Source organism: Ranitomeya imitator, chromosome 7, assembly GCF_032444005.1.
Source record: "Ranitomeya imitator isolate aRanImi1 chromosome 7, aRanImi1.pri, whole genome shotgun sequence".
Classification (NCBI taxonomy): Eukaryota; Metazoa; Chordata; class Amphibia; order Anura; family Dendrobatidae; genus Ranitomeya; species Ranitomeya imitator.
In genome coordinates this window covers 198,144,111-198,159,427 of record NC_091288.1, presented here as the reverse complement: position 1 = coordinate 198,159,427, position 15,317 = coordinate 198,144,111, and the positions used below count along the sequence as shown (strand labels likewise).

The 15,317-nt window shown below is 46.6% G+C and overlaps 1 protein-coding gene across 2 annotated transcripts in view; it reads left to right on the top strand.

Moving 5' to 3' along the window:
* Positions 1 to 15,317, top strand: part of TTYH3 (tweety family member 3) — an 85,563-nt gene that overhangs the window by 43,696 nt on the left and 26,550 nt on the right. For both annotated transcript variants that reach the window (XM_069734337.1, XM_069734338.1), the window contains exons 5-7: positions 2,162 to 2,257; positions 10,329 to 10,401; positions 11,154 to 11,229. In XM_069734337.1, coding sequence (XP_069590438.1) covers positions 2,162 to 2,257; positions 10,329 to 10,401; positions 11,154 to 11,229 — 245 coding nt within the window. The remainder of the gene's footprint in view (positions 1 to 2,161; positions 2,258 to 10,328; positions 10,402 to 11,153; positions 11,230 to 15,317) is intronic.

The following is a 15,317-nucleotide window of genomic DNA, read 5'->3' as shown; positions in this document are numbered from 1 at the left end:
GCAGCGATCAGGATCCTGCTGTGATGTCGTTGGTCGCTGCAGCAAGTCCAGAACTTTGTTTTGTCGCTGGACTCCCTGCAGACATCGCTGAATCGGCGTGTGTGACGCCGATTCAGCGATGTCTTCACTGGTAACCAGGGTAAACATCGGGTTACTAAGTGCAGGGCCGTTACCAGCGTAAAAGTTAAAAAAACAAACACTACACCTTCCGCTGTCTGTCCCCGGCACTGTGCTTTCCTGCACTGGCTGTGAGCGCCGGCCAGCTGGAAAGCACAGCGGTGACGTCACCGCTGTGCTTTCCGGCCGCTGTGCTTACACAGCGCAGAGAAGCAGAACGCCGGGGGACAGACAGCGGAAGGTAAGTATGTAGTGTTTGTTTTTTTTTACTTTTATGCTGGTAACCAGGGTAAACATCGGGTTACTAAGCGCGGCCCTGCCCTTAGTAACCTGATGTTTACCCTGGTTACCGGCATCATTGGTCGCTGGAGAGCTGTCTGTGACAGCTCTCCAGCGACCAAACAGCGACGCTGCAGCGATCGACATCGTTGTCGGTATCGCTGCAGCGTCGCTCAGTGTGAAGGTACCTTTACTCTCCAGAGCCGTATGCGTGTTTCCTTCCCGGTTACCGCTGTGAAAATACAGTGATAGCAGTGTACACTCCAGAACAAACCACTGATGGCTGAGCTTAAGGCTATATGCACACGTTGCAGATTTGCCTGTGGAATTTTCTGTGCAGATTTTGCATTTCTTGGCAGAAAACGCTGGTCAGAATCTGCGTCTTTTTTTGGTATGTGCACACGTTGCAGATTTTTGTGCAGATTTCTTCCTTTTTTTTTACCCCTGCAGATTTTTATTATGGAATGGGTTGCAGAAACGAGCAGATCTGCACAAAGAATTGACATGGTCCTTTTTTTAATCTGCTGTGTTTTCCGTGCAGGTTTTTCTGCACCATTAGCACAGCATTTTTTTTTGCCATTGATTAACATTGTACTGTAAATCACTTGCAGACCTGCAGCGTTTCTGCGCAGAAAAAAAAGCTGCATATCTGCAGGAAATCTGCAACGTGTGCACATACCCTTAGGGCTTGTTCAGATGTTGCATTTTTGCTGCAGGCTTTTTTCCACTTGTTTTTGCTGCAGAGAAAAAACAAAGCATTTCACAGTACCAGCAAAGAGAGTGGGAATTCTAGAATCAAATACACATTCTGCTTGTTTTCTGCACGTTTGAACTGTCAAAGCGTTATTTTTCGGATCTGCAGCATTTTTGCAATGCTTTTTATTCATTCAAAGAGGAAAAAACGCAAAAAAAAAAAAAAAACTGCACGCAGAAAACTCATATATTTTATGCTGTTTTTTTCTGCATTCTTTCCTGGTTTGGTCCCTCGCTCTCTTTTGCTCGCTCTCTCTCTTTTGCTCGCTCTCTCTCTTTTGCTCGCTCTCTCTCTTTTGCTCGCTCGCTCTCTTTTGCTCGCTCGCGCTCGCTCTTTTGCTCGCTCACTCTCTTTTGCTCGCTCGATCTCGCTCTCTTTTGCTCGCTCTCGTATTCCTATCTTCCCACCTTCCAGCCAGGGCTGTGCCTCCATCACCACTTTTAGGAGAACTCCTCCGCTAGTAATACCAGGATCCTTTTTCTTGGTTAGGTTTGGATGAGTTGCAGAATACATTCGATGTAACTTTGCACTGCTGTTCATTCATGGCATAGTGAGCCGTTTCGCTCCTGACTAAGCTGTGGTCTATCAGTCACATTTGGACTAGTTCTTAATCCATCAAATCCCCATCGAGGACTGAGCAGGTTTGGTCGCTCTAGGTAAATCCTCCGCAGTGTGTGATAACACGTGGCCCCCTGGAAGCGCTTCAGTCACAGCCGAGCACTTTATCTGTGCTCTGTGGATTTTAACAAGCTCCGGCACTGCTTATTATGGCCGCTTTATAAAACACGAGATTTTATACTTTACTTTTATTTTCCTTATTGGTTTTTGGGAGTATTTTATTTTGCCCATTGTCCCAACCCTGACTATACAAACTAGCTGGGGCCGGCCTTTATATCTGGTGGGCCACCATCTGGTGACCGGGGGGTAGCCCTCGTTTTCAACCCCAGCCGCCATTCGTCTTCTTATATGTTATACAGGGGCATTGGCTGAATGCGTGTCTTCTTTTTCCAGGTGGTTGGGGTACCTGGGCCTGCTCCTTTTTCATGTCTTCATATGCCTCTTGGTGCTGTTCGGCCTGATACGAAACTCGAAGGCGATTCTGGCAGGGTGAGTAGTCCTGGTCCAAATGTGTCACTCTGGGTATTTTATCAGCGTAGCGGTATTACACCTTCCAACCCTGGTGCGTATATGTATATATAGCATTTTCATCTGAAGGTTAACATAAAGTGGACTTGACAGTTTAGCCTGTGGCACCGGCGTTGGCTGTGTGCAGTAACCCAAATCTGAAGCCCACTCCAGTGCCTGGGATTGGAGATGACGTTGTGATCAATAGTGGCCGAGACAATCAAGTGGTAAGAGATCTGTCTCTCCCATGACTCTCTTGCTGGCTATTGATAAGTTGTCATTGCACCAGGGGGCCTGACACAGGCTCTTGTCAGCCTTGTGTACCGTATTTCACGAATAGCTTTAGATTGTCAAACGGTGGTGGACAATAATACACAGAAATACAATTATGTGAGCGATCAGAAGAAAATAAAAAATAAAATGTATAATATCTCATTCAGAATATATGATTTATCCATTAAGAATCCCCAAATAGTGCTAAAATGTAATAAAAAAAAAATATATGCACATTGTTAAACTGGTCAAAAATAGGGAAAAAAATAGTTCACAGCTCAGCCTCCAAGAATAATGAATGCTCCCAGTGTATTCAATTCATTAGTGCACAGGGGCAAAAAGTTGTTCCTGCACTCGCATTTCTATACCAAATTGATAGTCACTATTCTGTAAATGTTTTTGTATATTGTGATTCCTTTTTGAAAAAAAATGACAATAATAATAATGTTATTTATATAGCGCCGACATATTTTTCAGCGCTTTACAAATTATAAAGGGGATTTGTACAGACAATAGACATTACAGCTGAACAAAAATCACAGTTCAAAATAGATACCAAGAGGAATGCGTTTCTGTTTTGCACAATTTTACGTCCTCTCCACTACTAAAAAAGTATAATGGCCGACCAATGAATTATGAGTACCCCTAAAATTGTACACTGGGCACCAATAATTGTAAATTGGTGGAAACCTGAAATGGAGAGGATTATGAAATCAGTCCCTCGCTCTGTCATCTGCGGTTCTGTAACTTCCATAGACGTGAATTGGATATCTAGAAATGCCGTATGCTTTGGCCATGAGTGTCTGAGGTTGGAATACCCCTTTAAACGTGGCCGTGTGGGAATAACGTTAAAGTCCTGTGTGGTTTAAGAATCAGACTACTGGGCCCCCTTCGATCGTCATGTGCTTGTTTCCCCCATTGTTTCCATGACTACAGCCCGGAGGCCGGATGGGCATGTTCTCTGAGTGAAGTAGCAGAATGCATGTGCGACCTGGCCCTCTAGTCGACTCCTCCTGCCTGCGGATAGAGGACACAAGTCCCTTGTTGTGACAATACGTGGGGGTCCCAGCACAGGACCCACATCTATCATAAGTATATAGGTGACTAACTTGTATAGTCTCAAATGTCCCTTTAAGAAGCGAGTATTTGTTGCCAGTTTATCACATAACCCCAACAGCCAATCAGAGCTCAGCTTTAATCTCTCGCATTGCTCTGGTAAAATGAAAGCTGTGCTGTGATTGGTTGCTATGGACAACGAGGCCTGTATTACCTCCTGACAGATTTTAGGCCTGCTGTGTAGTTTTTATATTAAAATTAAACTGTACAAAACTGCCTCAGCTCTACAGGCGCTACGATTTCGAAGTGATTTCCATGGTTACGCACAGCGGCTGGTGTTTGGCACTGTGCCACATATTTGTCTAATCTTTTATTTGAAAAGGAAAAAAGAATAAATTAATAAATGGCGCATTTGTCCCTGGGAGGGAAGGCGGACTTCACCAATGAATGTGCTCTTATTAAATGCTATGATTCATATATTTTATCTACTTTAAAGTCTAAAACCCCTGATTACAATGATGCCATCAAGTGCATGCAGCAGCCGCAGCTTTTTATAGACGACTACAAGAAGTCTGACATTTATCCTATATTTTTTCAGCTTTAGCGTGGAATAACTATCATAATGGAGCTGTGAATGGAGTGAAAGCAAATCTTCCTGGGATACAATTATGCAAATTAGCTGTCTGCCAGAAGTGTGAGGGAAGAGGGTGGTTTCCTAATGAGACTGATATTCTTAGTTGTGTTGAAAGACATGTTAAAAGGTCAGACCTATTTAGCCAGTGCAGAGTAGACGTCTGAAAATGCTCCAGATTTATCACAGCGGCTCACGCCGGGCGATGAATCTGGCACATGTTTCCGTTGGCCGAACTTTTTTTAGCACCCAAATGTTGATGCATCTCAAGTCGCACCCCTCAACCTTGATGCATAAAGTTGCACCTAAATCTGGTGTATTTTCACTGTCCACGCTCTGCCACAATATTAAATCTGCCCCACTGACTTATCGGGCAGCTTCCCACATTCTGGGCGAGATCGGATTCACTGCTTTTTCTCCATAGAACATTGTGAATAAGGGTCTGTGCACACTTTAAGTATTTACTGCAGAAATTTCTGCACCATCTCTTGGCAAGAAAAATGCAGTATAAATTACTTTTTTTTTTTTTTTTTTTTGCCACATTTTTGTTTTTTTCCCCGACTCATTAGAATAGGTTAAATTTGCACGTAAAAAATAAGCAACGTGTGCACAAGACTAAGAATCTCATTCACTTTGCTTGTACTAGAAAATCCTTCAGGTTATGTGACAAAGTGGCCTAGAAAAAAAGTCTCCAAAAACGCAACATGTGCCAGACCCTAAGGTTATGTGCACACGTTGAGGATACCATTGCGGAGTTTTACGCAGCGGATTTACAGCGGTTTTTAATGTGGATTCTGCTGCGGTTTTCCATCTGCAGTTTTCTATTGGAGCAGATGGAAAACCGCTGCGGATTCCGCATAAAGAATTGACATGCTGCGGAAAATTAACCGCTGCGTTTCCGCGCATTTTTTTTTCCACAGCATGTGCACAGCGGTTTTTGTTTTCCATAGGTTAACATGGTACTGTACACCACATGGAAAACTGCTGCGGATCCGCAGTAAAAGCCGCAACGTGTGCACATAGCCTAAGATTCCAGACACAGCAACAAAAGACCAAAAATGAAGATACCGTACCCAAAACCTCCACCATGCTCACATCCCAAGTGGGGGAGCTACCCAGGGGGAGGTTTGATACCACTAGTATAAATGGACACTCCTATCAATAGCAATAAAGAGGAAACAGTGGTGGAGTGGGGGCCACCACGTGGGTGATCCTGGCCACCAGACTTTGGGTAAGGTTCAGTAATAACTCTTTATGGTGTCTTCCTTGTTTACTTCCTTTTGGCCTATGATGAATGACCTGATATAGTGGTCACACAGCCTGTGCGCAGGGCTAATCATATGTATACTTGGCCGTGAAGTATAGATTTATAGGGGTACCAGTATACCATTTGATCCTTTTTCCCAAATTACTATATGGCACTATGCACTTTATTGATACTCAATTGGTACCAGGAATACCTACGTGGTGTCTAATTCCATCTATTGCTACCATCCACTCTCCTTTTCAGTTATATGTTGTGTTCAATTAAATTAGGATTTTTTTGTATACTGTTCTGGCTATGGTTGCCAACTATTGTTGAATAAAACTTGTTTTTGGACTGTAACTCCACTGTTTCCTCTTTATTGCTAAGATTCCAGACACAGTAGGACTCCTTGAAGTCATAGTCACGTCTTCAGTAGCACACTGCTCCTTTACTTTCCACCTTGCTGCTTATCGAGGTGGAGATGGACATTTTGGACCAATGACAGGCATGGCTGCCATGGTGGTTCGCACTGTGCGCTCTCTGTAAGGGCGCAGCCAGACGGCCATATAAAGCAGACCGCAATGCTCGGACTGCCTGCGGCTCTCCCGAACCAAGCATGACCATTCCATAGAAATATATGCAGCTGTCAGGAGGGCCGCCGGCCAGTCCGTGCATTGTGATCCGATTTCATATGGCGATCTGACTGTTCCTTTAAAGGCAGTCTTGCCTCTGCAACATCGGATAAGCGTAGGGACAAGGAGCTGGTTGAGTCCAGCAATCTGCCCAGCTTCATGGCAGCGCTTGCACGCTCTATAGCAAAGAGTTTGTAAGTGCTGCACTGCTAGCCTAGGAAACCTGCATGACTGTGATGCGCAGCAACATTCTTAAGAACAGCTAGTATTTTTTAATTAAAAGTAAATTCCACAGTTTCATATTTTTTCAAGCACTTTTACCCGTTTAAGATGAGACTGCTCTTTGTAAGGAGATACAGCACAACCACCAAATCTGCTTTGCACTAATGAGGGGCACCTACCCCAAAACAGGCGTCTTTTTTCTTTCTTTTTTTTTTGTTCGATGTTTTTTGGCTTTTGCAAACATGTTCAGTCATGTGGCAAGGCTCATTGTGTAGTTTTCTCACTCTACGGATGTACCTTTAAATCTAGAGTTCACAGCGTGACTCCGTAGCACAGGATTTCCCTGTAGCCCCGCGTTACCTTTGCCTTGCAGCTTTTGGGAAGTTTTTTTTTTTTTTATGCTTGACTTTGAGCTCAAAGCCCTTGAAAATGTCTAATCCTCATTACTAATTCATTGACTACGTAGCTGTACTTTGAAGTGTCTACCCTCTTATGTAGCGTCTTTTTCGCCTGCATACAAGTCTCCGCTGCGCTCAGGTTACATAAGGCAAAGAGGTGTCAGATGGCGAGAAACTTTCTCTGTTTTCTAACGACGTTAAGAGAAAATGATTACCTGGAATTTGGCTCTTGACTCCTTCAGCTAAGACTTTTGTTGAATCGACAGTTTTACAGTCCAAAACAATGAATGAAAAGTACTTTTAGGATTTATTTAATATAAATCCTAAAAGTCCTCTTCATTTAATCAATGTAAATTAAAGGAAAAAATTGTCAATTAAAGGGAATCGGTCTCCTAATTTTGGCCCTATAAGCTGCGGCCACCGGCATCAGGGATAAGATAAGAATAGCAAGTTAGATTATACTCACCCAGGGGCGGTCCGGTCCGATGGACATTGCAGTCTGGGTCTGGCGCCTCCCATCTTCATGCGATTACATCCTCTTCTTTGCTTCCTGTGGCGGCTCCTGTGCAGGCGTACTGATTTGACCTGTTGAGGGCAAAGTACTGCAGTGTGCAGGCGCCGGGAAAGGTTAGAGAGGCCCGGCACCTGCACACTGCAGTACTTTACACTGCCCTCAACAGGGCAAATCAGTACGCCTGCGCCAGAGCCGTGACAGGAAGCAAAGAACAGAACGTCATCGTATGAAGATGGGAGGCACCGAACCCGGACCACGACGCCCATCGGACCAGAACGCACTGAGACCACCCCTGGGTGAGTATAATCTAACTTTTTTTTTCCTTATCTTTCAGGTTACATCGGGGGGGAGGGGCGAGGAGAGGCGTGAATACCATTTTTCTTTAATAGCGGGCAGCGTTAGCAGCAGGGAGCAGCTAACACTGCCCACATGTAAAGCCACACACGCACACAGCACCGCACACTTACACACACGCAGGCACACAGACTCACAGAGTAGCTCACCTCCCTGTGTCCTGCTTCCTGTCTGAGACAGCCCAGCTGGATGACGTCATCATCCAGCGTGCTGTCTCAGACAGAAAGCTTCCAGTGAGGAAGAGGCTGCTGGGATGAGCTGCTGCTGCCGGGAGGTGAGCTGTGTGTGTGTCTGTGTGATGAGCTGCTGCTGCGGTGAGCTGTGTGTGGTGATGGACAATGATATTGGTGGGGGGAGACAATGATGGAGGTGATAAGCAATGATGGTGGGGGGAAGACAATGGTGGAGGTGATCGGTGGTGGTGGGGAGGCAATGATGGAAGTGATGGGCAATGATGGTGGGGGAGACAATGATGGAGGTGATGGGCAATCATGGTGAGGAAGGGAATGATGGAGGTGATGGGCAATGAGGGTGAGGGGAGGGAATGATGGAAGTGATGGGCAGTGATGTTGGGGTAGGCAATGATGGAGGTGATGGGCAATGATGGTGGTGGGAGGCAATGATGGAGGTGATGGGCAATGATGGTGGTGGGGGAGGCAATGATGGATGTGATGGGCAATGGTGGTGGTGAGAGGCAATGATGGAGGTGATGAAATGGCAATGATGGAGGTGATGGGCAATGATGGTGGTGGGGGAGGCAATGATGGAGGTGATGGGCAATGATGGTGGTGGGGGAGGCAATGATGGAGGTGATGGACAATGATGGTGGTGGGGGAGGCAATGATGGATGTGATGGGCAATGGTGGTGATGAGAGGCAATGATGGAGGTGATGAAATGGGCAATGATGGAGGTGATGGGCAATGATGGTGGTGGGGAAGGCAATGATGGAGGTGATGAAATGGACAATGATGGTGGGGGAGGAGGCAATGATGCAGGTGGTGGGGGAGAAGGCAATGATGGAGGTGGTGATGAGGACAATGATGGGGGTGGAGAGGGGCTGCATTATACTTTGAGGGGGCTACATTATATTCTGTGGGGGGACTGCATTATTCTCAGGGAACTACATTATATTATGAGGCAATACATCATACTATGTAAGGGGGCTACAGTATACTCTATGGGGGGCTGCATTATATTCTGTGGTGGGGCTGCATTCTCTCAGTTGACTACATTATATTCTGTGGTGGCTGCATTATACCCTATGATGGTGCTACATTATATTCTATGGTGGGGACTGTGTTATACCTGAGTGGGTTGCATTATATTTTGTGGGGTGCTACATTATATTCTATGAGAGGGGACTGCATTATATTTTATGAGGGAGCTAAATTATATTCTGTGAGGGGGCTACCCCAACCCTTGCTACATAATTAAGACGTGAACTACCTTATATTATACTCTGATATTAGCGCTTTTTACCGCACAATTGGTGGTCTTGTATCTATTTCTATGTAGCTACATAGTGGGCCCCAAGAATGATTTTCTCTGGTGGGCCCAAGGTGCTCCAGTCCGACGCTGGGTGTAACTCATGGTTGTTTTAACATGCGCAATATAATGCCTTTGCAAGATAAAAAGCTGGGTAATGTATATTTTTGTAATGTGGACACCTTTTTAAAACTCCTTGCAGATTATTGTACCCTGTAAGCCATTATGTTTTCTTGAGCTCAAAGCCCTTGAAAGTGTAGTGGATACACCCCTTAAAGGGACATGTCACTGGAAACAAGTAATTAAACTCATTAAAGAAAATCTGTAACTTGATTCATGCTGCCAGAACCCCGGGCAACATGAATTGTAGCCTGGCTGTTCTAATGACCAAGGGTAAAGGAACCTTGCTGTTTAACCTTTTAGATGCTGCACCGTAGTGGATTTACATATGCAGTGGGCTCCTGTGTAAATGTGTTGGGGGGTCCTAGTGATACAATCACAGTTTTGCAGCAGGATGCCAAGGCAGCCAGGGGCCTATTGCAGGCCGGCTAGGTCCACCTTTAGGCCTTTCCTGGAGGTGTAATACACTGCCATACAAACTATCATCATGCCTGGCTTAGAGGCAGGAGTCACTCGTGTATGTGTGCTGACATTATACTAGTCTCCACTCACTAGCTCAGAGACAACCGAAACTTAGAGAGAGACCCTGCATAAATAAAAATGCTGCTGTGAGAGGACCATTCTTTCTGAAAGCTGCCAGAAAGTGTGAAAAAATCACTGTCCTGACACCTCGCTCCCCTAGTACTTTTGTGGGTAAAGTTTGGATCTATTAGTGGAAATATACAGCTGTTACGGAAACTTTAGGACCTGAAAACTGCAGCAGTCAGCAAACGCAGCTGCACTCTCCTGGCTGCAGAACAGCTGGATGGGGTCAGTGAGGTTGTCGCAAGACCCTCTCGCTCCTCCGACCCTCGTTCGCCTCCAGCCCCCGGTGATGTGCTGCCATTACGTTTCACCATATGGCCTGAGTTGTAGTTTCTGTCTCCAAAGTTGCTAAAGATGTTGTCAAATGTGATCAGTCCTTTTACTTACTGAGCCCCAACAATCAGCTGCGAGGTGTAACACTACACACAACCTATGGTGGGGAGGGGGCGCTGTTTCTGAAAGAAAGCAGCCATGTTTTTCTAAACCCCTTTAAGTCTCATCTGTCCTTTATTGATGCAGTCTTTTTTTATTTCCAGGGTCTGCTTCCTTGGCGTCCTGGCGCTGATCATTAGTTGGGCATCGATGGGTCTGGAGCTTGCTGTGGCCGTGGTACGCACCTCAAAATGAAAGGGTCTGTCACAATTGGGCAGTCTGTAGTTACATAGTGATTAGACTTTATTCTTTTCAGGACCGGGCACTGACATGTAAATTATTTTTTTCCGATAGTATACAATCTGGGTCATGTCTCTTTTATTGCTCCATGTAGCACTGCTTCCCTGTTGTTCCTCTTAGAAATGAGTGAACAATTTCCAATGGTGGGGGGTTATGAAGCCAAAAAATAATCTACTCCAAAAGGGAAAGGACTCCATTTACAGCCTCCTGTTTTGGGTTTCCTGCTCCTTTTTGGTGCAAAATTTGAGTCTGGCTAAATATGTGGATGAGTGGCGTTCAAAAGAGGGTCTCGTGGATAAATCCAGCCAATTGGTCTCTTACTTTGCACTGATGAGAGGCAAGAATCTCAAAACAGCTGTCTGAAGTTTTTTTTCCCCTTCGGAGTAGATTTTGGCTTGTCTTTTATATCCCAAGCTACGTGACAAGGCTTTTTAAAGGGCCAATATTGACTTGTAGGATTGTAACCTCCAATAGGAGGCAGTAGAGTTCCTGCCCTCTTCTGCATATGTAGCGGCTATTTGTACACATGGCCTGTAAATGTATCTATGGCAGTTTAACTTGAGCTTAGCTCAACTTTTACCCCTTTAGACCCTTTACTAACTCTGACATGTCAGGAGTGGTGACCGGCCCCCTTCAATGATATGTAGTATAGAATGCTTGGTTTAACCTTTGTCTCCTTTATCATCAAGGGCTCCAGTGACTTTTGCGTGGACCCTGACAAATTTGTCGCCCAAGTGGTAGAAGAAAAATCTATCCTGAATGCAGGTAAGTGGATCGATGAAGCCTTGGCAATTTACAGGTTAACAGCTGATCACTCAATGTCAAGCAGCTGTTGCATAAGCAAATATAAGGAGTGAAAGTCTACAATGTATGTGCAGGATATCCTATAATAAGGGCAGGTGCAGACGACCGCTATTTCCACATCTGAAAAAATCTGTCCAATTATGGTGGTCGGAGTGTGGTCGGAGTGTGGTCGGAGTCTCCACCTTCTTTACAATATCAGTCCGTGAACATTGGACCACACTCTGATATAATCCTGATGCTGTTTGATTTTGTTTTTCCATTGACCCGTAGAGATGAATGGCCGGGTGCCATCCAATTCTCGGAGGCTAATCATGCATGCTGCATTTTTTTTTTCTTTGGGCCGAGTCAGTCCTAGGAGAAGAAAAAAAAATCAGAAATGTGCACAGCCCCATAGGATAACATGGGCACAAGTGCTATCCGTCAAAACTACTCATAGCACTCATCCGAGTGATATGGAGGTCTGCACATGCCCTTTATGATGGGGGTGGTCCCTCTGCACGAAGGATAAAGATGACGTTTAAAGATTAAAGGGATAGATGCCTAAAAGGCAAAAGTGAAATAAAGGATTGGCATATTTTCCAATGACCTGGGCCGAGATGTCACATTTTATTGCTGGTTATTTGTTTCCTCTCCTCTCACCTTTTAAGCCTCACCCTGGCACACTACATCTGCTCCCCAGCCTCCATTAACAAAGATTAGACCCCCCCACTCGCCCCCCTAATGCTCAGCTTCTTCCATTAGTGCATTAAGCCGATCATACTCTTTCTGTGTGTCATGATCTTTCGTCTTTTTAACCCTTTATAGCAGGTGATCGGCATAATGGCTTATTAGCGAGAGCTTTTCATTAGGATTATGCCGCCAGGCTGCGACAACGCAAATTTTGGATATATGGCCCCCATTTGATCAGTTTTATACATTTTACTATGAAATGTCACATTGTGACATTATGGCTTATTGCTCCCATGGTCCGCAGGGATCAGCTGCTGGGATCCCACTGATTCTTGGGGACTCGCCTGCACAGTGCAAACCGTGTACCAGCAAGCTGCTCAGGAGCACTCAATGCCAGCAGGCTGCCTTGAAAGCAAAGGGTAAAACAACACTGGCCTGTTTAGTAGCAAATGCAGACAAACAAAAGAGAACAATAGCACCACCACATTCGACAGCAAGTCCAACAAGCTGGGCACATGCAGACAAAATCGAAGAATGGGTTAATTGAATTGGACATGGACGAGATAGCTATGAGACAGAGTAAAAGGCGCCATCAAATAGCTGTATGCTGTCTGCCTCTTATAACATCCATATCTTCTATACATCTCCAGCTACTCCGCACTATTGCAGATAAATGTAATGTTCTCGTATTTACGTGGTGCACGGACTCTATACAGCTCCAGTAATACGGGACGAAGCCATACCGGACAAGAAATCTACATTCTGGTACATCCCGGTAACAAGATTTTGCACTTTGGAGATAAAGCTTTCATCCGCTGCTCTCACTCATGTCTAATTTAGCAGCCTCTCACTCTGCGTTTGTATGAAACCCTATTTAAAACATCAGTGGAGGAGGCGACGGAGGGCAGGCGGCCGCCGCTCACCGAGACATTGGAGCTAAGCGCGCTCTAATGTGAGATTGATCCGTTCCTTCAAGTGCAGTAATTACTGTGGCGGATAATGCATCAGAACTCGCTCCTGCTTTCCTTCTCCAGAACACATAGGTATTCTATGTATAGCTGAAGCATTTATCTCCCCAAATCACAAATATGTATGTGCTGCTTGGCATCCTACCTCCTCCTTTCCTTGTTGCTCTAGTCAAGCCCCTTTTATGCTAGATTCCCCCCCCCCCCCTCCACATACAAACACACTCCCCACTTTCTGATGCTTCATCTCACTCTTTGTCCCCCTTTCTCTCCTCGTTAGTCGAAGATCCCCGCCCCCCTTCCCTTCTTGCTGGCCAAAAATCCCTCCGCACCTACCTCATTGCTCGCCCTCGATTCCGCACCTCCCTCGTCGCTCACCCTCGATTCCGCACCTCCCTCGTCACTCGCCCTCGATTCCGCACCTCCCTCGTTGTTCGCCCTCGATTCCGCACCTCCCTCGTCGCTCGCCCTCGATTCCGCACCTCCCTCGTTGTTCGCCCTTGATTCCGCACCTCCCTCGTTCGCCCTCAATTCCGCACCTCCCTCGTCGCTCGCCCTCGATTCCGCACCTCCTTCGTTGTTCGCCCTCGATTCCGCACCTCCCTCGTCGCTCGCCCTCTATTCCGCACCTCCCTCGTCGCTCGCCCTAGATTACGCTCCTCCCACAACACTCGCCCTCGATTCTGCACCTCCCTCCTCGCTTGCCCTTGATTCTGCGCCGCCCTCAATTCTGCGCCTCCCTCATTGTTCGCCCTCAATTCCGCACTTCCCTCATTGTTCGCCCTCGATTCCGCACCTCCCTCATTGTTCGCCCTCTATTCCGCACCTCCCTCGTCACTCGCCCTCGATTCCGCACCTCCCAACGTCGCTCGCCCTCGATTCCGCCCCTCCCTCGTCGCTTGCCCTTGATTCTGCACCTCCCTCATCTATCACCCTCCGTTCTGCGCCTCCCTCGTTGTTCGCCCTCGATTCCGCACCTCACTCATTGTTGGCCCTCGATTCCGCACCTCCCTCGTTGTTCGCCCTTGATTCCGCACCTCCCTCGTTGTTCGCCCTTGATTCCGCACCTCCCTCATCGCTCGCCCTCGATTCTGCGCCTCCTTCGTCGCTTGCCCTCGGTTCTGCTCCTCCCTCGTCGCTCGCTTTCCCCCCACATTCCCCACCTCCCTCCTCTATACAATGGTATATACACAGCACTTGGTCATTGGTCATATAATGCTACCATCACTCCTGAGGTCCGTGATCGGCTGCATAGACCGCCAGCATACTGCAGTTTCAATCACAACTTTTACAGACCAGAGAGAATGCCACCACTGCCCTAAGGTACCAGCATCTGGTATTGCAGTTATTCAGTGGAACAGCAATACCATGACCCACCTTATAAGAATGGTGGTGCATTTTCTGGAAGGCAGCAGCCATATGATTCTAATTTCACGAAGCGCATTAGCGCTGTATAGATCCTACAACATGAGCCACTTTCCTATCTGATGCTGTTCCTAACATCGTTATACTATGTGTTATTGCAAAAAAAAATGCACTTGACCGTTTGCTAACCATGATCTAATGCAGGTTAGGAAGCTGGAATTGTGCTGCCCTCGGCTAATTACAGTGTAATGACCGAGCCGGCGAGTCGCACAGCAAAGAGTAGAACAGCTGGTGGAAGCAGCCGCAAAGTGGAGCCATGAATTATCCAGCACATCTGTCCACCGGCCGCACGCACCGCGTCTCCCGGGAGGAGGCATGAAATATTCAGCATGCTCCTCATTCACACACCAGCAACGAGAGGACGGACATTTCTCTGGATGTCAGGCGGGCGGGCGGCGTCTGATGGAACATTCACTACCTGGCGATGGACTTGATGTATTGTCTCCAATGTCATGATTGCGCCCAAACTGTCAACATGATGTAATGGCTGATTGTGATCAGATATCGGCTCCATGTTAGAGGCCGGCACAGGATGGATGCCATAATTACATAGAGATTTGCATCAGTATTGGTTTATACTTATTCTGAACCTCTGCAGTGATTACATTCATTATTCCCTTTTTATTTCCCCATCTCCGTATTCCTTTTCTTTTTACCCTCTATTTCCCCCCTCTGTTTTCCCCCCTCCCCTCTGTTTTTCTCCCCTCCCCTCTGTTTTTCCCCCTCCCCCCCCCCCCTTTTCCCCGCTCCCCCCTTTTCCCCTCCCCTCTGTTTTCCCCCCTCCCCTCTGTTTTCCCCCTCCTCTCTGTTTTTCTCCCCTCCCCTCTGTTTTCCCCCCTCCCCTCTGTTTTCCCCCTCCTCTCTGTTTTTCTCCCCTCCCCTCTGTTTCCCCCCCTCCCCTCTGTTTTTCTTCCCTCCCCTCTGTTTTTCCCCCCTCCCCTCTGTTTTTCTCCCCTCCCCTCTGTTTTTCTCCCCTCCCCTCTGTTGTTC